The following is a 25,752-nucleotide window of genomic DNA, read 5'->3' on the forward strand; positions in this document are numbered from 1 at the left end:
ATGTATGTGTAATGTGACCTAAGTGTAAGTAGAAGTGGCAAGATATGTACCTGTAATATTGCCTATTTATGAGACAGACAAAAGACACCAGCAATCCTACCATCACGTAAAACAAATACAGGCTCTCGTTTTACACTTACTTGGCAGGACAGTAGTACCTCCCTGGGTGGTTGCTGTCTACCAACCTACTACCTATTTTTTTTTTTTTAACAAGTCGGCCGTCTCCCACCGAGGCAGGGTGACCCAAAAAGAAAGAAAATCCCCAAAAAGAAAATACTTTCATCATCATTCAACTCTTTCACCTCACTCACACATAGTCACTGTTTTTGCAGAGGTGCTTAGAATACAACAGCTTATTTTTTATCTTTTTAAAATTATGCCACAGAGCACTTTTTTCCCAAGTCTGCCAGGATTAAGAAAATACCACAGAAGCATTAAAAATAACTTACATCAACAATAACATTTACACCCAAATGTGCCATATTGTTGATAGTGTCTTTCTTTGTGGCAGGGATCTGAGCATGTTGGAGAAGCTTTTCTAAATTTTCATTTGAAACTCCATTCTTTGCCAAAATGTATAGCAAAATGACACGCAGTTTGTCATCATTTTCTACAGCTTGATCCAGCAATATGGGAACAATGTTCTTCATATGATCTTTGATCTTCTCACCTGTTGATAAAAGCAAAATATTACTCTAAGTGCACATTGAAAAGAAAAGTCTCAGAACAAAACATTTAACACTGTAATTAGTTCATTAAAATTAATATCTTTAACAGTAATTAAAAACTAATTACAGGACAGACACACACATAAAGCATGGGTTTAACAATCATTACATAACTGAATTACATTTCAAGACATGGGTGACACGCATTCAAGAACAGTTTCATTACTTTGGTGTTTTTGATTATGAGGATGTCTGAAAATATAATGGTTCTATGTACAACAATGATAAATGAACCAATGTTACATCAGATTAGAGCAGTTTCTCAACAAGCATGCCAGGAGTGTTCCCATGTGGACTTGTGAATGGTGCAAACCTTAACCAACTACTAGGTGGTCAAGCAAATTTCCTTGACCAGAACTGTAATTCAAATAAAGAACCTCTAAAACATAATATTAACCATAAAAAATATAAAGCTTCCATTGCACATCAAAGAATTCATCATACCTTCAGCATCAGTGCCCATGGCCAAGTCCTGCTCAACTTTGCACAACTTGTCAGTGTATCCTTGGTATTTCTTCATACAGCTTTCAGCCAAATGTATATGAGTTGCATATTTAGAAAGTTCCTTCTGATACTGAGGCATTTTCTTGATCATCTGAGATAAATCTTTCATTGAGGCTTTGTCTGTGCCCATGTTGCGTTTGGTGGCCATGAACTCTAGAAAAGAAAACTTTATACATAAGAAAACAAGAATATAACAGAAAAGCTTCAGAAGAAACATGTTGAACAAAGTAGCATTTGAAAGAAATTTTTCAGTATAGAGAAAAACAGAGCCAGTATAAAGAATGACGGTGGAATAAGATACAATGATTTCTCTCGTTGACAAATTTAGGCTGCTCTTTCTTTTAGAGTTTCCATTCTGTTACACAAAAAATTGTAACATCATATTGACAACACAACCTCAGTGGAATGACCAACTGCACTGAAACTTGCCACACTACCTTACAAAGGACTGTACAGTGTAGCATCATTTATGGTGCCACCATACTTAACCCAGGAAGCACGTGAAAATTTGAGTCCGGGAACTTTTTGATGGCACCTCATATGCATATTTAATGTGGTAGTAGTGTGGTGTCTTAACATTAATTAAGAAATTAAATTCTAAAAAAACTAAAAGCACAGAAAATGTTTTGGCTGCTTATGACAGAATAGATAAGAAAGTTTCTTGGCACTTGTAAAAGGGAGAGCAAAAGGTCTTAATTTCAAATTATGAAAACAAAAACAAAATTGAAGAAGTGATACTTGAAACTACTCATTTGAGTATGGTAAAATGCCGTAAGTTTTTTTTTTTACACAAACAGTGGATGCACGATATTAACACACTGAAGCATAAAGTTTCTTTTCCCCCAGCCACACAGCCATATAAAACAAACATACACACACACACACACACACACACACACACACACACACAAAAAAAAAAACACAAATGAACAAAAAACACACACACACACACACACACTCACAGTTTGTAGTATTAACAAAGTGATGTTTATGATGACAGATGTCTCTCTGGTTATGGCAATTGTATTTAGTTAGAGATAACTGTAATTCATCATATCTCTCACCCTTTGTCTTCTTCGTGATATTTTGGGAAACAACTGCAATATGTTGATGACGAAGTTCTAGCCACAGGTCATCATTTTCATCAAGGAGAACCTCCTTCTCGCTCTCCCCCTGGGTTGCTTCATACTTGTACACATCATTTTCAATGTCCAGAAGGTCATATGCCATTGCCTAAAGAAATGACTTATCAAATAATAACACAGTTAAATGTTGTCAGTCTATAGGCAGTATAGCTAAATAATATTTTGTATGGGAAGTAAAAATAAAACTTATTGATGTGTGTTCATTTCATACATTATTTCTTTCAACTGACTGATTAAAGAATTCATTAAAATAAAAATGTGACATAAAAACAAAACAGTAAGGTTTTTATTATGAAGAAGTTGTTGTTGTTAATTATATCATGCATAGTAACTTGCAATCATAAATTAATTCTGAATATGTAATAAAACTTTATGTGAAGCTTAAGTTCAATGTGATGGATAGTCACATAGAACAGAATTATTGATGCCAGTGTCTGTCACGAAGATCAACGCCATGAGTTCAGGTCACTCAGATGAGCTGGGAGTGATAAATTTTGACCTAGATATGAGATATGAGAGAATGGATCTGTGTGTGGCGAGTGTGAACAGTATCATACAATGAATGATGGGAAAAAGAACTCTGACCATGTGTTTGGTTTAAAATAGCAACTTTGAGGTGTTTTCTAGGATGTTTTTTATATTTTTCTGAGCCGTTTCTTGGTATCATTTGATAGGAGAAATACTAGTGAAATACAGATGATTTTTAGTTCATTGCAGTAATAGTAGTTGAAATTGGTCTCAAAGTAGTGGAAATACTATACGATTTTTCCTGACATTCCTGAGGACGAGTAAGGCCTCCCCTACACCCTCCTGGGTATATTTTATGGAATTTTACTAGGTCTTCAATATTTTTTTTGCATATTGTTGAATTCAAAATGGAAAGTAAGTGTAATATATGAGAGGCTTAGAGATGTGATTATTGCAGAGGAAATATTGTTTTTGTGCCTGGACTCTGCTTTTGAACTGGATTTTTTTTTATTTTGCATAAAATTGGCCAAATTGGCAAAATCACTGATGTGTAAAATGCACCCTGACCACTAACTTTTGCCTGTGTAATTACGAAAGTTTTCCATCAAATTTTGTATTTTTAGTGTCATTAGCTTCTGGAAAAGATTCTCTACCATTTCAGAAGATAAAACAATTTATAATTTTTTAAAATGTATACACTGTGAGCACAATTTTGGTGGTCTGGACATTGAAAGGGTTAAGTTGTCAATCAATCCACTAATACAGACCAATTTTTTCCCTTGGAGATATGTAATATCATAAGAGAAGCATGATGATTCATTTAGAGAAAGTGAAGATACATATTAAGAAAATGAATGTATCAATGCTGTCCTTATCACTCTTGTCAAATAACTGCTCAGTGGTTACCCGAAACTTAATGATTAACCCTTTGACTGCTTCGGTCGTATATATATGTCTTACGATGTATATATACTCAAAATGTATGTATACTCAAAAATTCTAGCGGCTTCAAATCAAGCAGGAGAAAGCTGGTAGGCCCACATGTGAGAGAATGGGTCTATGTGGTCAGTGTGCACCATATAAAAAAATCCTGCAGCACGCAGTGCATGAGAAAAAAAAAACTACGACCATTTTTTTGGCTTAAAACGCCGACTTTGTGGTGTATTTTCGCATATTTTCATGAAGTATTCTAGTTTTCTTGGTCTCATTTGATAGAATGGAAAACATCTTATAGAAACAGAGGTGATTTTCATTGGTTTTACTATGAAAAGAACCTTGAAATGGAGCTCAAAGTAGGAGAAATGTTTGATTTTTGCCAATGTTCAAAAGTGAACAAATGATGTCACTGTCCAATAAATGTCCAACTAGCCATTCTAATATGCAGTCATGAATGGGTTGACATTATTTATATAATTACTACAATATTGTAGTAGTCTGCATAACAGTAAATCTTTTATTTTTTGTTTGAATATAAATTCAAAATAGAAAGCAAGAGTAATATCAGAGGGGCCTGGAGACATGACTGATGAACAAAGAAAATGTCATTTTAGAGCCAGGAATGTCTGCACTGTTCATTCTGGACCCTATTTTGAAATTGGCATATTTTTTAATTTGTGTGAAATTGGCCAAATTGCAAATTTCTGACCACATTATTGGGTAGTTGAAATTGGTAAATGGGTAATTTCTTGTACTCAATCGATAGAACAAATAGAGTTCTAAAGAAATAGCTATGAGTTTTGTAGACTGGAACACTGGAATTAGCCGAAAATAGGGCTTAAAGTGGGCAAAATTGCCAATTCGTAAATATCGTCGAGGTCGCTAACTTCGCGAGAGTGTAATTCCGTGAGTTTTCCATCAAATTTCGTTCTTTTGGTGTCATTACCATCGGGAAAAGATTCTCTATCATTTCCTAATAATTTTTTTTTTTTTTCAAAAATTTTTCAACACCAGGAGACACCTCAGGATTTGGGGTTTCGACAATCAAGGGGTTAAAAAAGAGTAAATGAAACTTGCGTTAATTGTAATATGAAACGAGTTATAATTTATAATTTTTTCTCAACTAAGAGATGGTAAACCTTTTTACAGAAACAGTATGAAAAAAGTACAGGTCCGCCATCACAAATCCGGCAATCAGTTATTCGGTTCCTTCAGTTATTCGGCACTAATTTTGGCTGGCATAATTTCAAATTTCCAGGGTCGCCACACCAACCTGCTGGTACTGTTTGGTGGTGCTACTTGCTGCATAAGTCATTCCAATTTCTTTTTCTCCATTAATTGTTTTAACCTGCTTACTTTTAGCCCTAGCCATGGTTCCAATGAATAAAAGAAATGCTTCTCATTATGTAAAGTACCTACAAAGTACATTATTCATTAAAGATAAGGTGGCTTTGAAGCCACTGTCGGTTGCCATGAGCTCAGTCTCATGAAACAGGAGAATATGCTTTATTATTATGCTAATATCAACACTACAGCTTATTTGCCTATTACAATTGATCTAATAAGACATAAGAAACAATATAAATAACATAAAACATGTTAAATACTCCAGAATGAATAATATTTGGTCTAACACCGAGCAGTTCGACAGAGTTATGAAGAGGATATGGTAAACATATACCATTCTCCTATCCTTGTCTTGGTGACTTATATCAGAGAAAACAGAGTATAGCACAGGGCTAACTGATATACACTCATACTCCACCATAAACATGAAACAAAAAAGTTATTTTCTCTCTATAGATTATTACACATAGCAGCATGTGTGTAGAGAACCTAGGATAACCCCAAAAAAGTCAACGTGGCTTATTTTTAGTACCTGGCTTGGGTTAGCCATATATGATTTTTGGTAAATATTCGATTCTCAGCCAGGGTAGAAACATTAGGCGTGTTTCTTTACACCTGTTGTCTATGTTTACCCATCAGTAAATGGGTACCTGGGCGTTAGTCGACTAGTGTGGGTGTTATCCTGGGACAGTGACCTAATTTTCTTGAAATACTCAGCATAGCAAGTGCCTTTCTATACAGTAGTATGTCACTGATGTCAGCTAGGCCTGTATACCTTGTACATGTACGTGTAGTAAATAAAGATATCATTATTATTATTATTATTATATATTATTATTATTATTATTTTCTCAGTTGTTTGTTGGGTTATCTTATTCAAACTTGGGCAATGTATGATGGAAAGATACTTCTTCACGTACACCAAAAATGAAAGAAATCAGACCATAAATAGCGGAGTTCACTTCTCAGCCATTAGCGGCCACTTAGCAGTATATTTTTGTATGGTTATGGTTATATTCTCATTTTTTCAGTCTCATTTGATAGAATGAAATATATATTACAGAAATAGATATGATTTTGATTGCTTTCATGAAGAAAAGTACCTTGAAATTGCGCTCACAGTAGCGAAAATGTTCTATTCTTTAGCGAAGCTCAAGAGTAAACAAATGACGTCACCGTCCAATACCTGTCCGCCTGCCAGTCTAAATTCCAGTACGGAGTCAAGAATGAATTGACATTATTTATACAATTATTACAATAATGCAGCAGTCTGCATAACAGTAAATCTTCTATTTTTTTTGTGAATAAAAATTCCAAATGTAGCAGTGACTAATGAACAGAGAAAATGTTATTTTAGTACCAGGAATGTCTGCATTGTTTATTCTGGACCCTATTTTGAAATTGGCATCTGTTGAAATTTGTGTGAAATCGGCCAAATTGCCAATTTCTGACCACTTTATTGGGTAGTTGAAATAAGTGAATGGGCCGTTTCTTGTACTCAGTTGACAGACCAGAAGTAAATAAGTTTATTCAGGTATACACAAATACAGTTACATAGACTATCATACATAGTGCATGTATAGAGAACCTAGGATAACCCAGAAAAGTCAAAGTGACTTATTTCCAGTACCTGGCTTGGGCTTGCCATATATGATTTTTGGTAAATATTTTTTTTTCTCGGTTGTTTGTTGCACTATCTCATTGAAACTTGGGCAATGTATGATGGAAAGATGCTTCTTAACGTACAACAAAAATAAAAAAGACGGACGATAAATAAGGGAGTTAACTTCTCAGCCATTAGCTGCCTCTTTGCAGTATATTTTCGTGTGGTTTTTATGGGTGTATTCTCATTTATTGGAGTCATTTGATAGAATGAAAGATATATTACAGAAATAGACATGATTTTGATTGCTTTCATGACGAAAAGTACCTTGAAATTGAGCTCAAAGTAGCGGAAATGTTCGATTTTTGCCGATGTTCAATGAACTGTGTAAGTCAAGTTGGTTAATTTTATTAAGTGTATTCTAACTTAACCACTCTGTAATTCGGCAAACTCAGTAATCCGGCACACTACAGGTCCCAATGATGCCGGATTTGCGATGGAGGACCTGTATAACAAGCAGATGAGACAATAGAATATATTTTATAATTTCTCTATAAAATTTAAATTTTCAGGATAAAACAAACTGAGCATAGGCTGCATAGTGAACAATATTTAGAGATACTGTTTATTGATACGATGCATGCCCACTGTAAATAGTAATGTGGAGGTTCCAAGAAGTAATAGTGAACAAAGCAAAAGCAAAGGCTGCAATAGTGAAAACCACTGCTTCCCAGAGCACAGTACTAGACTCAATACCCTTTCTCATATCTGACAGACAAACCATAACACTCATCCTTTGTAGATGATACTAGAGCTTGCCTGAATAACAGCCTCCAACAGAAAGAAACCAAGTCTCCAAGATGTTAAAAACCAAATCTTCAATTTGGTCATAGAAAACTATGTGATGTTCAGTGAGGACAAATTTCACTGACTAGTTTCAGCAAAAGGTTGAAGAAATATAAGCTGGAATAGAGTATAAAGCACACTCAAGCTACTCAATACAGGAACACTAAAGTGAAGAAATTAGTGATAATGTCAGATGATCACACAGTCAAGGCTCACAAGTCATTATCATGGTTGCAAGGCAAATGGTAGTCTGGATAACTAGAACCTTCTAAACAAGAGATGCCAAGCCAATGATGATATACTAAGTCACTTGTTCTCCCTAGAGTGAAATAGTTCTATAATAACTGTAGATCTGGAGATAAAAAGAAACTTCACTTCCCATATAAATTCAGTGAAGCAATTAAATTATAGGGAATGCTTAAATTCCCTTGAACTGTACTCCTTGGAATGTATGCAAGATGACACATAATTTACACCTGGAAAATTCTAGGGCTGATACCAAATCTGCACAAAGAAATCACTCCCTACAAAACCAAGAGGCTCTGCACACATTGCAAGATGAGAAAATTAAAGATGCAATGAGTACAATAGAGGATAACGCAGCAAGCATAAATGGATCAAGAAATCTGGTCTGCAACCAGCCCACAGAGTGATAACCCTTAAAACTGTTTACAGATAACCCCTCATACATAATGGGAAACTAATAACAGACCCCAAGCTGTCTTCAAGAGAGAACTTTACAAGTCAAGCAGTTATGCATACCCTGGATTCTGTGCAGCCAGCACCAACAGCCTGGTTGATCAGGCCATCAAAAAGGTGACCTGGTCTGTGGCCAGGCTATGGGGGCAAAAGCCCCTGAAATTGTCTTCAGATAACCTTAAGGTACATTTAGTGTCCATAATATGTCCCTGGGGAGCCTTTCTTGAGAACATGGGATCTACTTATGAAAAGTAAATGTGAAAGAGGTAGTTGCAAAGGAAAATTGAGGAACATTTCCAATTTTAAGTCTTAATGTGGCATCAACAAGTCTTGATGCCTGAAAAAATGTAAAAGTTATTCTAAAAAGGCTACAGAGATAAAAGATACAATAAGAAAACGTAAGATGAGTAGCAAAAATGGAAAGAGGGTGAAGAACTAGCTGACAAAGACAGTACCAAAGATGATGTAAAATATGTCAGTACAAAGATTAATACCTACAAAGAGTAAAACAGATTAACAAATGCCAGGTGTTACATGAAAGCAAGAAGGTGAAAGAAGGGAGAAGAAATGTGGAAGGAAAGCAGAAAAAGGATGAAGATTAAGACACTTATGCAACATATGGGAATCTTCATTCAGGAAACGTTTCGCCACACAGTGGCTTCAACAGTCCAATACAAAGTAGAAAGACGTAAGGAGAGGAGGAGTTTGAGGTAATCAGTTCCTCAGCCTGGAGTCGATGTGTTCAGTCCATCAATTTGTAGAATGTACAGCATAGGGCTGTAGACGTGGCTTATATACTGTAGTGAGGCGAGGCGAAACAGGGGGAGGTGGGGTCATAGTGGTATCATCCACTAGTCGAAGTAGGTCTTCGTCCAAAGGTTGGACAAGTGTTGAAGAATTCTTTGTAACAAGATCCCATGATGCTGTTTACGCCTTTCTACTTTGTATTGGACTGATGAAGCCACTGTGTGGCGAAACGTTTCCTGAATAAAGATTCCCATATGTTGCATAAGTGTCTTAATCTTCAACTTGTTGGTTTTTCAAACCATTCATCACAACTGTCAGACACTGCAGCATCATGGGATCTTGTTACAAAGAATTCTTCAACACTTGTCCAACCTTTGGATGAAGACCTACTTCGACTAGTGGATGATACCACTATGACCCCACCCCCTCCTGCTTCGCCTCACCTCACTACAGTATATAAGCCACGTCTATGACCCTATGCTGTACATTCAACAAGATTGATGGACTGAACACATCGACTCCAGGCTGAGGGACTGATTACCTCAAACTCCTCCTCTCCTTACGCCTTTCTACTTTGCATTGGACTGATGAAGCCACTGTGTGGCGAAACGTTTCCTGAATAAAGATTCCCATATGTTGAATAAGTGTCTTAATCTTCAACTTGTCGGTTTTTCAAACCATTCATCACAGAATGCTGGGGATAGAAGGAAGCAGAAACATCAAGTGAAATATGCTTAAAGTGGGGAATAAATTTAAGATGGTCTGATGCCCTGACCAAGCCAATGATAAGAACTTACAACACTTCACTGAAGACATTAGTAATGAAACATCTCATTCAATCTGTCAGTATTAACATAATTGTACTTGGATAAATAAGGTACTAGACTACCTTGTGAGCATAAGCTTTATCATAGACAAACATGAAATGATGCCTCGCTAGCCAAGCAATTTTTTGAGACAAAATGATAAATAGTACAGGCACAAGAAGATTAAATGAACCACACATTCTTAAACTGCTGAAAGGCCTCTGATATGATGCCACACAGGCAACTAATTTCTGTACTGAAAGAACAGGTTGTGATCTTAATTAAGAATATTCTTCTGGATTAAACAAGAGAGCTTGATACACAGAGGCTTGAGATTCATAGTGAGAGCAGAGACATTGATCTGGGGAACAGTAATACATGTCCTGCTCTTCCCCTCCACATTCATGAGATGAGATGCATGATTATGGTAAGGGTTTATTATTTTGTCTGATGACTGAAATTTTGAGGGGCTTCAGGTCAGGGTACAATTTTCTGACGAAATTTAGCTTTTACTTTTACAATGTCGACATGCTATTAGCCCAAGTCAACTTATCAATCACATCATATGCAGCCCAGTAGGCCCACGATAACTATTCCCATAAGTAATGACTATAAGAATGTGAGGTAAGCCATACTATTGTGATATAGTAAGATAGAATTCTGTGTTTCAAAGTGACAAGTTCTGCATTTCAAAGAGAAATCTAGTTGAAGTGTAAATAGTGATCAAGGCACAAAACCAGAAGCTGCAAATAGATCAAAATGCTTGGAATCAATGTCTAGTATGGCCAGGAAAGGTAGAGTTAAGTGTGAAAGTCCAATGAAAATATAAAAGCTACCAGTAATGTTAATAATGAAATAAAGGGAAATCAGGATGTAAAACTTGCTAAATATCAGAGAGAGATGCACAAAATTTCATTTTTCTAGGTGCAACTTTGATAAAAAATAAAAGCTATGGAAACAAGAAATATAACATTACAGTTTTCAGTATTAAATGAACTAAACACCAAGACAAGTCAAAGCAACCAGCATGACAATACCAGTCATCAAAGGAAGAAGCCTCCAAGTAAACTACAAATATCCTGAAGAATGAAAACATACAACATATACAAGGAGTGAATAAGAGGATTAATAATTATTATATTATGAGGTAGCTCAAGTGAAGGGTAGTTCTAATTCTTGGGACAAAGAGTACTTCACCAGCATCAAGGTATACCCCCTTGATAAGATGGTGCATAATAACCAACAGTACATGCAACCCACAGTCCATAACCCATAGCATATATGACCCCCAGTACATGTGACCCACACTACATGATCCATAGCCCATGTGACCCACAGTATATGCAAACCACAGTACATATGACCACTGGTATATACTTAATAAAATTTAAGTAGTGACACTAGTAAGCAGCTGCTTACCTGCAAGGTGAGCTCATGTAGCAGTGGAGAGTAGCAGTCAAATCCACGGTCCAAAATGAGAAGCTGAGACCGTGCTTTTTCTGGTCCTTCCCCCATGGAAGGCTCATCTGCTTTATAGCCATCAAGCTTCTGCTGCACCAGCTGAGCAAGCTCTACATTCCGTTCAAAGTCTCCACGGTGCCTGCCATTAGAAATAACCTGTTCATTAAATTTGTTTCAGAACTGTTTGATATAGTTATGGTATTTACTGAATTTTCTAAAAACGGCACAACAAAAAGCTATCTATAATTTTATAGATAGCTTTTTTATATACTATATACAGTATACAGTGGACCCCGGTATACGATATTAATCCGTTCCTGAGAGCTCATCGTATGCCAAAATTATCAGAAGGTGAATTAATTTTCCCCATAAGAAATAATGGAAATCAAATTAATCCGTGCAAGACACCCAAAAGTACTATGAAAAAAAAGTTTTACCAGGGCTCTGGTGGCCTGGTGGTTAACGCTCTCGCTTCACACGGCGAGGGCCTGGGTTCGATTCCCAGCCAGAGTAGAAACATTGGACGTGTTTCTTTCCACCTGTTGCCTATGTTCCCCATCAGTAAAATGGGTACCTGGGTGTTAGTCGACTGGTGTGGGTCGCATCCTGGGACACTGACCTAAGGAGGCCTGGTCACAGACCAGGCCGCGGAGGCGTTGACCCCCGGAACTCTCTCCAGGTAAACTCCAGGTAAACATGAAATATTAAGTTTAATGCACACAAACTGAAGAAGACATGCACAGTTAGTAGTACTCTACTAACAATAGAATACATGACGCTTACCTTTAATGAAGATCTGGTGATGATTGATGGGATGGGAGGAGGGGAGTGTGTGGAAGTTGTTAATGTTTAGAAGGGGAATCCCTTTCCATTAGGACTTGAGGTAGCAAGTCCTTTTCCGGGGCTACTTCCCTTCTTCTTTTAATGCCACTAGGACCAGCTTGAGAGTCACGGGACCTCTGTTGCACAACAAATCTGTCCATAGAGCTCTGTACCTCCCGTTCCTTTAAGATTTGTCTAAAATGGGCCACAACATTGTCATTGTAATAGTCACCAGCACAGCTTGCAATAGCTCTGTTAGGGTGATTTTCATCCATAAAAGTTTGCAGTTCAACCCACTTTGCACACATTTCCTTAATTTTTGAAGTAGGCACAATGGATTCCACAACTGGCATAGGCTTCTCAGGGTTAGCCCCAAACCCTTCAAAATCTTTCTTAATTTCCATACTAATTCTCACCCTTTTTACCACAGGGTTGGCACTAGAAGCTTTCTTGGGGCCCATGGTGACTAATTTTTCAGAAACAAGCACCAAAAACACTGTGATAATATTGAATGTACCGAATGTATGCTTAGATGCGAGCACACTGGCACGCACGGGGCAGATCAGGCCACACGTGGACACGTCCTGGACGAATCGCGTGGCAGGTTTTTTAACGAGTGGCGAGGCAAAATTTTTGCGTTAAAATGTATCATATACCAGATTTAACGTATACCGATGCCATCGTATGCCGGGGGTCCACTGTATATAATGCTATATACAGGTATCACCATATTCACACTGTACAGTACCTTACATTCCAGGATATATAACTCTTGTTTATAGTGCAATTAAAACTATGTTACACATATTAAAGTAAGGAGATAAAAGAGGTATCTGATTATTTGCAAGTACAAATAATTAATAAGGTTAGTTTTTATATAGCCCAATAAAGCACATTACTGTGAGTAGTTTAATACCACACATCAGCATATTTGATATAAAAATGGGAGGATTTTTTTTTTACATGTACATAGCTGTATTTGACCCTAATGTGTGTAATAAAGCACTGAGGAAAAACTGCATCACTCAATTGCCAATTCACAAAAAATGTAAAGGAAAATCCAACATTTCCTGGCAAGTTTTTGAAAAAAATTTAAGCCAACAAAAACATATACACGATAATTCATGAAGAAAAACAGATAAACGAGATTTTTTTTTTTTTTACAAGTCAGCCGTCTCCCACCGAGGCAGGGTGATCCAAAAAGAAAGGAAAACCCAAAAAGAAAAAATATATACATGTATATAAAAAATATAAAAAGATATAATCACCTAAGTAACAGTACAGGTCCGCCATCACAAACCAGGCAATCAGACATCCAGTTCCATCAGTTATTCGGCACTAATTTCGGCTAGCATAATTTCAAATTTCCAGGGTCGCCACACCAACTTACTTGTATTGTTTGGTGGTGCTACTTGTTGCATAAGTCATTCCAATTTTTTTTTCTCCATTTATTGTTATAACCTGCTTACTTTTAGCCCTAGAGCCATGATTCCAACGAATAAAAGAAATGCTTCTCGTTGTGTAAAGCACCTACACAGTACATTATCCATTAACCCTTAAACGGTCCAAACGTATATATACGTTCACTCGTGTAGCGCCCCAAATTTTTTGAGAGAAAAAGACTTTTTTTTTAAAAGGAAAAAAGAGCATATGGTACCCAGGCATCCCCAATTATTTTAATATGGCACACAGTGAGTGCGCACACCCATTCTCTCATGTCTAGGTGACTCAGGCTTATTGTGGCAATGTTGAATGAATGACAAGGAAAACGTATATATACGTTTGGGGCGCTACGCGTGAACGTATATATACGTTTGGACCGTTTAACCCTTTCAGGGTCCGTCCCGTAGATCTACGGCTTTATGTTCAGGGTCCAAACCGTAGATCTACGTCATGAGCTCGGCTCACTCTGATAAACTGTGAGTGGTACATTTGGGCCTAGATATGAGAGAATACATCTTTGTGGTATGTGTGCACCACATAAAACAGATCCTGGAGCACACTGTGTATAATGAGAGAAAAAAAACTGAAATCATGATTTTTCGATTAAAACAGCGACTTTGCAGTGTTTTTTCGTATGTTTTTTATAGTTGTACAGTGGACCCCCGCATAACGATCACCTCCGAATGCGACCAATTATGTAAGTGTATTTATGTAAGTGCGTTTGTACGTGTATGTTTGGGGGTCTGAAATGGACTAATCTACTTCACAATATTCCTTATGGGAACAAATTCGGTCAGTACTGGCACCTGAACATACTTCTGGAGTGAAAAAATATCGTTAACCGGGGGTCCACTGTATTTGTGATTTCTTGGTCTCATTTGATAGAATGGAAGACATATTACAGAAATAGAGATGATTTTGATTGCTTTTAGCACTGGAAATGGCTTGAAACCGAGCTCAAAGTAGCAGAAATGTTAAATTTTTGCCAATATTCAAGAGTAAACAAACGACCTCACACGTCTAATACACACCAGCTGGTGGGTCTAATATGCATTCACAAATATGGTGATGATATTTATACAATTATTGCAGTATTGCATAACAGTAAATCTTCTATTTTTTGGAGTGAATAAAAATTCATTATGTGAATAAAAAATCAAAATGGAATTTATTTGTAAAGCTTCAAAACATAACTAATGAACAGAGGAAATGTTAGTTTAGTTCCAGGAATACCTACATTGTTTATTCTGGACCCCATTTTGAAATTGGAATATTTTGAACTTTGTGTTAAATTGGCCAAATTAACAATTTCTGATCACTTTAATTTGTAGTTGAAACAGTTGACTTGGTGATTTCTTGTGCTCAATCGATAGAATAGAAGTAATACTAGTGAAATAGCTAAGAATTTGATTGACTGGAATAATGTAATTGGCCTAAAATGGGAGTCAAAGTCGGCAAAATCGCAGATTCGTAAATATCGCTGACACATCAAAATTCGCGAGAGCATAATTTCGTCAATTTTCCATCAAATTTCGTACTTTTTGCTTTATTACCTTCACAAAAAGATTCTCTACCATTTCATAAGAAAAAGTAACAAATTTTTTTTGGGGGGAAATTCTTGGACACTGGGGCACCACTTCAGATTTGGGCCTTGGACCCTGAAGGGGTTAAGGGTGGTTTTGAAGCCACTGTCGATTGCTATGAGCTCAGTCTCGTGATGCAGGGGAATATGCTTTATTACTTTAATATCAACATTACAGCTTATTTGACTATCACAATTGATCTAACGTGACATCATAATAAATCTATTAACACAAAGCACCTATACAAAAAACAGTATAGAATGGGCCAAATAACCGGAGACTATTCTAAACATGACTCGTCAATCCTTACCAGCCTGATAAGAAGGTCAAAAAAGTTGTATTATGAGAACAGATTACATGACATAAAAGGTGATATGAAAAAGACCTGGAAAACCCTATCTGAAATTCTAGGAACTAAAATGATATCCTAAAACAAAACACTCAAATTAACAAATTCATATGAACCCCTACTCCCACCAACTGAAACAGCAAACAGACTCAATGTTTTCTTCTCCACCATAGGAAAGAATCTAGGGAGCAAAATCCCAAGCTCAAACACCCATCCATCAAACTACCTCATGGGTACCTACCTGAATACACTATTCCTAGCTCGAACCAACCCAACAGAAGTCTCGCTCATCATCAACACCCTTAAAAACAAGGCAGGAGATATAAATAACTTACCACCTTTTATGTACAAAAAAGCTTCTCAAGTACAGTGGACCCTCGACTAACGCTATTAATCCGTTCCTGAGAGCTCATCGTTAGTCAAAATAATCGTTAGTCAAGTTAATTTTCCCCATAAGAAATAATGGAAATCAAATTAATCCATGCAAGACACCCAAAAGTTTTGAAAAAAAAAAAATTTTAACACATGAAATATTAATTTTAATACACACAAACTGAAGAAGACATGCACAGTTACATGACACTTACCTTTATTGAAGATCTGGTGATGATTGATGGGATGGGAAGAGGGGAGTGTGTTGATGGTCTTAGTGTTTAGAAGGGGAATCCCCTTCCATTAGGACTTGAGGTGGCAAGTCCTTTTTCGGGGTTACTTCCCTTCTTTTAATGCCACTAGGACCAGCTTGAGAGTCACTGGACCTCTGTCACACAACATATCTGCCCATAGAGGCCTGTACCTCCCATTCCTTTATGACATTCCTAACGTGTTTCACAACATTGTCAGTGTCACCATTAAACACTTGTTCAGGTTTCAGTCCTTCACTGTCTATGTACTCCTTGAATTCCTGCACATATTTTTCAGCTGCTTTTTGGTCCAAACTGGCAGCCTCACCATGCCTTATCACACTATGTATGCCACTACGATTCTTAAATCTCTCAAACCAACCTTTGCTGGCCTTAAATTCACTCACATCACCACTAGTTGCTGGCATTTTTCTAATTAAATCGTCATGCAACTTCCTAGCCTTTTCACATATGATCGCTTGAGAGATGCTATCTCCTGCTATCTGTTTTTCGTTTATCCATACCAATAACAGTCTCTCAACATCTTCTATCACTTGCGATTTCAGTTTCGAAAACATAGTTGCACCTTTGGCAAGAACAACTTCCTTGATTGCCGTTTTCTTGGCCACAATAGTAGCGATGGTTGATTGGGGTTTTGTGTACAACCTGGCCAGCTCGGAGACATGCACTCCACTTTCATACTTAGCAATGATCTCTTTCTTGATATCCATAGTAATTCTCACCCTTTTTTCTGTAGGGTTGGCACTAGAAGCTTTCTTGGGGCCCATGGTGACTTATTTTGCAGGTGCAATCACTAAAAAGGCTGTGATAATATGAAATGTTCCGATTGTATGCTTGGAAGCGACCGCGGTGGCTGGCTGGCTTGTAAACACTGGCCAGAAGTGGACGCGTCTCAGATGGAAGGAATAGTGTTGGTCGAGTTTTTTAGCGCTAATCGAGGCAAAATTTTTGCGATAAAATGTATCGCTAGTCAGATTTATCGTTAATCGATGCCATCGCTGGTCGAGGGTCCACTGTACTGTCACCAATTACTGCAACACTCTTTAGCAAATCCATCAAATCCTCAACCATCCCATCAATTCTCAAAATAGCGAGGGTCACCCCGATTCACAAAGGAGAAGATCAGACTTGAATAACTAAAGACCAATATCTAACTTACCTCTGCTCTCTAAAATCTTTGAAAAATTAATTCATAGGCAGATCTATTCCTACCTCGTCTCTCAAGACATACTCAACCCTTCTCAGTTTGGATTCAGGACTAATAAAAGCACAAATGATGCTATTGTTCACATGCTAGAACTAATATACACCACTCTCGAGAAGAAAGAAGTCCTACTGGGAATCTTTATTGATTTATGTAAAGCTTTTGATACAGTCGACCACGATTTGCTGCACATTAGCCCTTTGACTGTTGCAAGCCCCTTTCTGAAACTGTCATTCTATGTCGCAAAAATTTTTGAAAATTCTCATGAAATGACAGAGAATCTTTTCCCGATGGTAATGACACCAAAAGTACGAAATTTGGTCAAAATCTCATGGAATTATGAAGTTAGCGGTCTCGGCGACATATACGTATCAGCAAGTTTGCCGACTTTGAACCCTGTTTTTGGCCAATTCCGTTGTTCCAGTTGACCAAACTCATAGCTATTTCTTTAGAACTCACATTTTTTCTATCAGTTGAGTACAATAAACTGCCCATTTACTGACCTGAACTACCCAATAAAGTGGTCAGAAATTGGCAATTTGGCCAGTTTCACACAAATTAAAAAAGATGCCAATTTCAAAATAGGGTCCAGAATAAACAAAGTAGACATTCTTGGCACAAAATAACAGATCCTCTGTTCATTAGTCATGTCTCTAGGCCCCTCTTATATTACTATTTCTTTCTATTTTTATTTTTTATTCATACAAAAAATACAAAATTTACTGTTATGCAGAGTACTGCATTATTGTAAAAATGATATAAATAATATCAGTGCACTAGTGAAAGAATATCAGACTCCCAAGTCGACGTGTATTGGACGTGTGGTGTGATTTGCTTACTCCTGAACATTGGTAAAAATCGAACATTTCCGCTATTTTGAGCTCAATTTCAAGGTAGTTTTCATCGTGAAGCTAATCAAAACATCTCTATTTCTGTAATATGTTTTCCATTTTATCACATGAGACCATGAAAACGAGAATACAACGATAAATACTATACGAAAATACACCTCTAAGTCGGCGTTTTAATCCAAAAAAATGGTCAGTTGTTTTTTCTCATTATGCACTGTGTGCTGCAGGATTTTTTTTATGTGGTGCACACTGACCACACAGACCCATTCTCTCACATGTGGGCCTACCAGCTTTCTCCTGCTTGACTTGAAGCTGCTAGAATTTGTGTGTATTAACACGTCCGAAACACTGGCTCGTAAGTCGTATATATTCGACCAAAACGGTCGAAGGGTTAAATTAACACACTCTGGTATAATAGGGCACTCCCTCAATTATCTAAAGTCATACCTTAGTAACAGAAGCCAATATGTGTACACAAATGGAGCTAACTCTTCCACACAATCAATTACAGTTGGGGTCCCACAAGGAAGTGTCCTTGGCCCTCTCCTCTCCTCTCATTTACATCAATGACCTACCGAATGCATCACAACTACTCAAACCCACATATTTGCAGATGACACAACATACGTCTTCTCTCACCTAAATCCAGTCATACTGGCCAACACTGTTAATGCTGAATTGCAGAAAATATCTACCTGGATGATGACTAACAAGCTTACACTCAATACTGACAAAACCTATTTCATTCAGTTTGGAAACAGAGCCACAAATATTCCATTTAACATAGCACTAAATGGATCAGCCATCACAAGATGCAGAGGGAAAATTCCTAGGAATCCACTTTGACAGTAGCCTTAAATTCCATACCCATATACAACAAATTTCAAAGATACGGTACTATGTTCCACAATCAGCTCTCCTTGCACTGTATCGCTCACTCATCTACCTTTATCTCGCCTATGGAATTTGTGCATGGGGATCAACAACATTAAATCATCTAAGACCACTAATACCCCAGCAAAAGGCTGCAGTCAGAATGATGATAAATTTCCACTCCAGACAGCATACTCCACCAATATTCAAAAGTCTAAAACTACTCACCATAAAGAACATCCATACCTATTCTTGCACCTACTACAAACATAAAACACTACACTCAAACATAAACCCTTCACTCAAACTTCTCCTTACCAACCTTAACCCTTTGAGGGTTTTCGTCGTACTAGTACGTCTTACGCGTAGGGGTTTTTGACGTACTAGTACTCAAATTCTAGCGACCTCAAATCTAGTGGGAGAAAGCTGGTAGGCCTTCATATGAAAGAATGGGTCTACGTGGTCAGTGTGCACAGTCTAAAAAAAATCCTGCAGCACATGGTGCATAATGAGAAAAAAAAAACTTTTTCCATTTTTTTTTAATAAATCAGCGACTTTGCAGTGTATTTTCGTATAGTATTTATTGTTGTATTCTAGTTTTCTTGGTCTTATTTTATAGAATGGAAGACATATTACTGAAATTGAGATGATTTTGACTGGTTTTACAATGAAAGGTGCCTTGAAATTGAGCTCAAAGTAGCAGAAATGTTCGATTTTTACCAAACTTCAAAAGTAAACAAATCGTGCCAAGCGTGCAATACACGTCAACTGGTGAGTCTAATATTCTTTCACAAGTGCACCAATAATATTTATACCATTTTTTACACTAATGCAGTAGTCTGCATAACAGTAAATCTTATATTTTTTGTGAGAATAAAAATTCAAAGTGGAAAGCAAAAGAATATAAGAGGGGCCTTGAGACGTGACTAATGACTAGAGGAAATGTCATTTTAGTGCCAGGAATGTCTTTCTTGTTTATTCTGGACCCTATTCCGAAATTGGCATCTTTTGAAATTTGTGTGAAATTGGCAAAATTGCTAAATTCTGACCACTGTACTGGATAGTTGAATTTATAAATGGGTGGTTTCTTGCACCCATTCGATAGAAAAAATGGAGTTCTAGCGAAATATTCATGTTTTTTGTCGACTAGTACAGTGAAATTGGCCGAAAATGGGGCTCAAAGTGGGCAAAATCGCCGATCCGTAAACATCGCCGAGACCGCTAACTTTGCGAGAGCATAATTCCGTAAGTTTTCTATCAAATTTCAAACTTTTGGTGTCGTTATGATCGGGAAAAGATTCTCTATCTTTTCATAAGAGAAAATAATTTTTTTTTTTTTAAATTTGGCCGACCCTGAGAACGAGTTTCGGAGAGGGCCTGTCGACCCTCAAAGGGTTAATAGGATGCACGACCGTAACACAAGACACAGATCACTTTTTGATGTATCCCATGTCCACACCACACTAAGAACTCTATGCACATAAAGGGTCCCAAAATTTGGAACTCATTACCAGTAAATACCAAAGTAACCCAGTCTAAACATAAGAACATAAGAAAGGAGGAACACTGCAGCAGGCCTGTTGGCCCATACTAGGCCATCTTCTCACCCTAAACTAAATATTAAATACTCAATACTTAAATTACCTAAATCTTAACACTTCAAATTTTAAATATCCAAAGTTCATACGTAACTTAATACTACATTGTAGTATAAATACCTGCACAAAACTATACTGCCTTACACCATATTGTAGCATTCTCATACTGTAAACTACTTTCACCAGCACTCAATATTATATTCCAATAATATAACTTTAATATTTACTACTGATATACACAGCCTACAAAATACCTTCAAACTGTCCCAATGTAATATCCCCAGATTGTAACATAAGAACATAAGAAAGCAGGAACATTGCAACAGGCCTACTGGCCCACGCGGGGCAGGCCCATGTCAACCCCCGACTTAGGTCACCTCCACTTAAGGAAGGAGCATGGCTTCTGACCCAGTAGCACCAGCTAGTCAAGTCCAACTCACACCCACCCACAACAACTCATGTATTTATCCAACCTATTTTTAAAACTACACAACGTCTTAGCTTCTATGACAGTACTTGGGAGTTTGTTCCACTCATCCACAACTCTATTACCAAACCAGTGTTTTCCTATATCCTTCCTGAATCTGAATTTTTCCAGCTTAAAATTATTGCTGCGAGTCCTGTCTAGGCTAAATATTTTTAACATGCTATTTACATCCCATTTATTTATTCCCGTTTTCCATTTATACACCTCAATCGTATCCCCCCTAATTCTATGCCTTTCCAGAGAGTGCAGATTCAGGGTCCTCAGTCTATCCTCATAGGGAAGATTTCTTAACATGGGATCAACTTTGTCATCCTCCTCTGTACACTTTCCAGTGCATTTATATCCATTCTGAAACACAGTGACCAGAACTGTGCAGCATAATCTAAATGAGGCCTAACCAAGGATATATAGAGTTGAAGAATAACCTGAGGATTTCTATTATTTATGCTTCTTGATATGAAGTCAAGGATTCTGTTAGCTTTATTGCGCACGCTTATGCACTGTTGTCTTGGTTTCAGGTTACTGCTAACTAAAACTCCTAAATCCTTTTTGCAATCAGTAATATTAACCCTTTGACTGTTTTCGACGTATAAATACGTCTTACGAGCCAATGTTTCTGACGTATATATACTCAATAATTCTAGCGGCTTCAAATCAAGTGGGAGAAAGCTGGTAGGCCCACATGTGAGAGAATGGGTCTGTGTGGTCAGTGTGCACCACATAAAAAAAATCCTGCAGCACACATTGCGTAATGAGAAAAAAAAAACTCTGATCGTTTTTTTGGAATAAAACGCCGACTTTGAGGTGTATTTTCGTATAGTATTTATCGTTGTATTCGCGTTTTCATGGTCTTAGGTGATAAAATGGAAAACATATTACAGAAATAGAGATGATTTTCATTACTTTTACGATGAAAACGACCTTGAAACTGAGCTCAAAGTAGCGGAAATGTTCGATTTTTACCAATGTTCAAGAGTAAATAAATCACACCACACGTCCAATACACGTCAACTGGGGAGTCTAATATTCTTTCACTAGTGCACTGATATTATTTATACCATTTTTACAATAATGCAGTCGTCTGCATAACAGTAAATTTTGTATTTTTTTGTATGAATAAAAAATCAAAATAGAAAGCAATAATAATATAAGAGGGGCCTAGAGATGTGACTAATGAACAGAGCATATGTTATTTTAGTGCCACGAATGTCTACCTTGTTTATTCTGGACCCTATTTTGAAATTGGCATCTTTTTTATTTTGCGTGAAATTGGCCAAATTGCCAATTTCTGACCACCATATTGGGTAGTCCAAATTAGTAAGTGGGAGGTTTCTTGTACTCAGCTGATAGATAAAATGGAGTTCTAAAGAAATAGCTATGAGTTTGGTCAACTGGAACAATGGAATTGGCTGAAAATTGGGCTCAAAGTCGGCGAAATCGCCGATACGCATATGTCGCCGAGACCGCTAACTTCGCGGGAGCATAATTCCACGAGTTTTCGACCAAATTTCGAACTTTTGGTGTCATTACCATCGGGAAAAGATTCTCTATCATTTCATAAGAAAAAATAATTTTTTTTTTTTCAAAAATTGAGCGACATAGAATGACAGTTTCAGAGAGGGGCCTGAAACAGTCAAAGGGTTAAGATCTACATTATTTAGTTTATATGTGGCATGGTTATTATCCTTTTCAACATTTAGAACTTTGCATTTGTCTATATTAAACTGCATCTGCCACTTTTCCGACCATTGCATCAGTCTATTCAAATCATCCTGGAGTACTCTAATGTCCTCATTAGAGTCAATTGGACAGCCTATTTTGGTGTCATCAGCAAATTTGCTTATGTCACTATTTATTCCCTCATCTATGTCATTTATGTAAATTGTGAACAACAAGGGGTCCAACACTGACCCCTGTGGAACACCACTTGTGACGTGCCCTCATTCTGATTTTTCCCCATTTATGCAAATTCTCTGCTGCCTATTTGTCAACCATGCCTCTGCTTTAAATAAAAACAGATGTACAACTTAAACAAACTATGATCAATTTCTCTAGTATTAAGTAGTCTGTAAGCCATTAATTTAGTCTGCCCATAATGCCATGGCATGATAGTGGCTCTCTTTGCACTGCAACTCATTATTGTAACTACAGAATCTCAATGTAAACTTGCAAAGAAATAAAAATTGTATTGTATTGTATTGTATAAACAATATAATTAACATAAAAACATGTTAAATGCTCCAGAATGAATAACATATGGCATAATACCGAGCAGTTTGACGGAGGTATGAAGAGGATATGGGATAGAAGTACCATTCTCCTATCCCTGTCTTGGGGGCTTATATTAGAGAAAACGAAGTATAGCACAGGGCTGTGATATACACTTGTACTGCACCATAAAACTGAAGCGAAAAAGCTATTTTCTCTACATAGATTATCACTCACAGCAGCATATGTGCAGAGAACCTAGGATAACCCAAAAAAGTCAGACAAAGTGGCTTATTTCTAGTACCTGGCTCGAGGTAGCCATATATGATTCGATTCCCAGCCAGGGTAGAAACATTGGGCGTGTTTCTTTACACCTGTTGTCTATGTTCACCCATCAGTAAATGGGTACCTGGGTGTTAGTGGACTGGTGTGGGTCTTATTCTGGGACACTGATCTAATTTGCCTGAAATGCTTAGCATAACAAGGGGCTTTCTATATACAGTGGACCCTCGGTTTTTGTGTTTAATCCACTCCTGACCCACCGGCCAAAACCGAAACCATTTTCCCCATAAGAAATAATGTAAATAGAATTAATTCGTCCCAGACACCCAGAAGTATCAACAAAAAAAATTTTTTTTTTTTACCTTAAAGATAGTTACATGCACCAAAAGAATGAACATTAAACATGACACTTACCTGGCATCTCTGTTTCTGGCATCTCTAAGATTTGCCTAAAATGGGACATGGCACTGTCATTGTAAAAGTCACCAGGACGGATTGCAACAGCTTTTTCAGGGTGATGTTTCTCCACAAATGAATGCACTTTAGTCCATATTGCACAAATCTCCCTAATCTTTGAAGAAGGCACCTTCTTCCATCTCTTTTCCTCCTCCTCTGAAGCAATTTCCTCAGCTGTGGACTGTTGCTGCTGCAGATGAAGCTCTTGCATCTCATCAGTGGTCAGCTCTTCACTGTGGTCCTCCACCAACTCTTCCACATCTTCCAAGCTCACATCCAACCCCATGGAATTCCCCAATGCCACAACTGATTGCACAACAGGTGTAGGGTCGACAGGGTCAGTCTCAAACCCTTCAAAATCCTTCTTTTGGACATAATCTGGCCACAATTTTCTCCAAGCAGAGTTCATTGTCCTGGAAGTCACTCCCTGCCAAGCCTTATCTAAAAGGCCTATGCAGTGGAAGATATTGAGGTGATTCTTCCAAAACCCTCTTAGGGTCAATTCAGAGTTCAAGGTTATGTCAAAGCACCTTTAAAACATTGCTTTGGTGTACAGTTTTTTGAAGTTTGCAATGATCTGCTGGTCCATGGGCTGGAGGAGAGGAGTGGTGTTAGGAGGCAAAAACTTAACTGTTACAAAACCGAATTCCTTAGAGAACTGGTCTTCCAAGTCTGGAGGATGAGCAGGAGCACTGTCCATTAACAGGAGGCATTGGAGTGGCAATTTTCTATCCAGATTTTTTCACACTGGGCCCAAACACTTCATTAAACCAATTCAGGAAAATTTCCCTTGTGACCCATGCCCTACTGTTTGCCTTCCACATCACACACAATTTACTCTAACAACACTGTTTTTCTTGAACACACTGGGATTTTCAGAGTGATACACCAGTAAAGGCTTCACTCTGAAATCCCCACTAGCATTCCCACACAACAAGAGAGTTAGCCTGTCTTTCACAGGCTAACTTCCTGGAAGTGCCTTTTGCTCCTGTGTAATGTAGGTCCTCTTTGGCATTTTCTTCCAAAACAGGCCTGTTTCATCACAACTGAACTCTTGTTGGGGTTGGAATTTTTCCAGTCTCTACATAACATTTGAATTCCCGCACGAATTTTTCAGCCGCTTGTTTGTCTGAACTGGCACCCTCACCGTGCCTTACAACACTGTGTATGCCACTTCGCTTCTCGAATTTTTCAAACCAGCCTTTGCTAGCCTTAAATTCACCTACATCAGCACTTGTTTCTGGCAGTTTCTTTAAAAGGTCGTCATGTAATTGTCTTGCCTTTTCACAAATAATTGACTGCACAACATTATCTCCTGCTAACTCTCTCTGTGATCTACACCAACAACAATTTCCCCACTTCTTCAATTGTTTGGGATCTCTGTTTGGTTATCGCATTCACCCCTTTCGCAACATCAGCTTCCATGATTTCTTTTCTTTTTGCCACAATGGAGCTGATTGTTGATGGCGACTTCCCGTACATCCTGCCGAGTTCAGCAATGTGTATGCCATTATCATATTTCCTTAGGATTTCTTTCTTCATTTCTACGGTGTTCCTCACTTTCTTTACCAAAAGACTGGCACTAGGAGCTTTCTTTGTGGTTATGGTGGCTTATTTAGCAGTCACACACAATAAACAAGTGGCAAAAACAATGGATTATTA

At 37.6% G+C, this 25,752-nt stretch overlaps 1 protein-coding gene across 1 annotated transcript in view; it reads right to left on the minus strand.

The window, feature by feature from the left end:
• Positions 1-449: 449 nt before the first annotated feature.
• The window catches only part of Rop (Syntaxin-binding protein Rop), a gene marked incomplete at its 3' end in the record, with an annotated part of 75,679 nt that continues 50,376 nt past the window's right edge, over positions 450-25,752 (minus strand). Inside the window, 4 exon segments of the mRNA XM_070095316.1 lie at positions 450-670; positions 1,173-1,385; positions 2,297-2,465; positions 11,249-11,429. Of these exon segments, the coding sequence (XP_069951417.1) occupies positions 450-670; positions 1,173-1,385; positions 2,297-2,465; positions 11,249-11,429 (784 nt within the window).

This window comes from Cherax quadricarinatus, chromosome 4, assembly GCF_038502225.1.
Source record: "Cherax quadricarinatus isolate ZL_2023a chromosome 4, ASM3850222v1, whole genome shotgun sequence".
NCBI classification, from domain to species: domain Eukaryota; kingdom Metazoa; phylum Arthropoda; class Malacostraca; order Decapoda; family Parastacidae; genus Cherax; species Cherax quadricarinatus.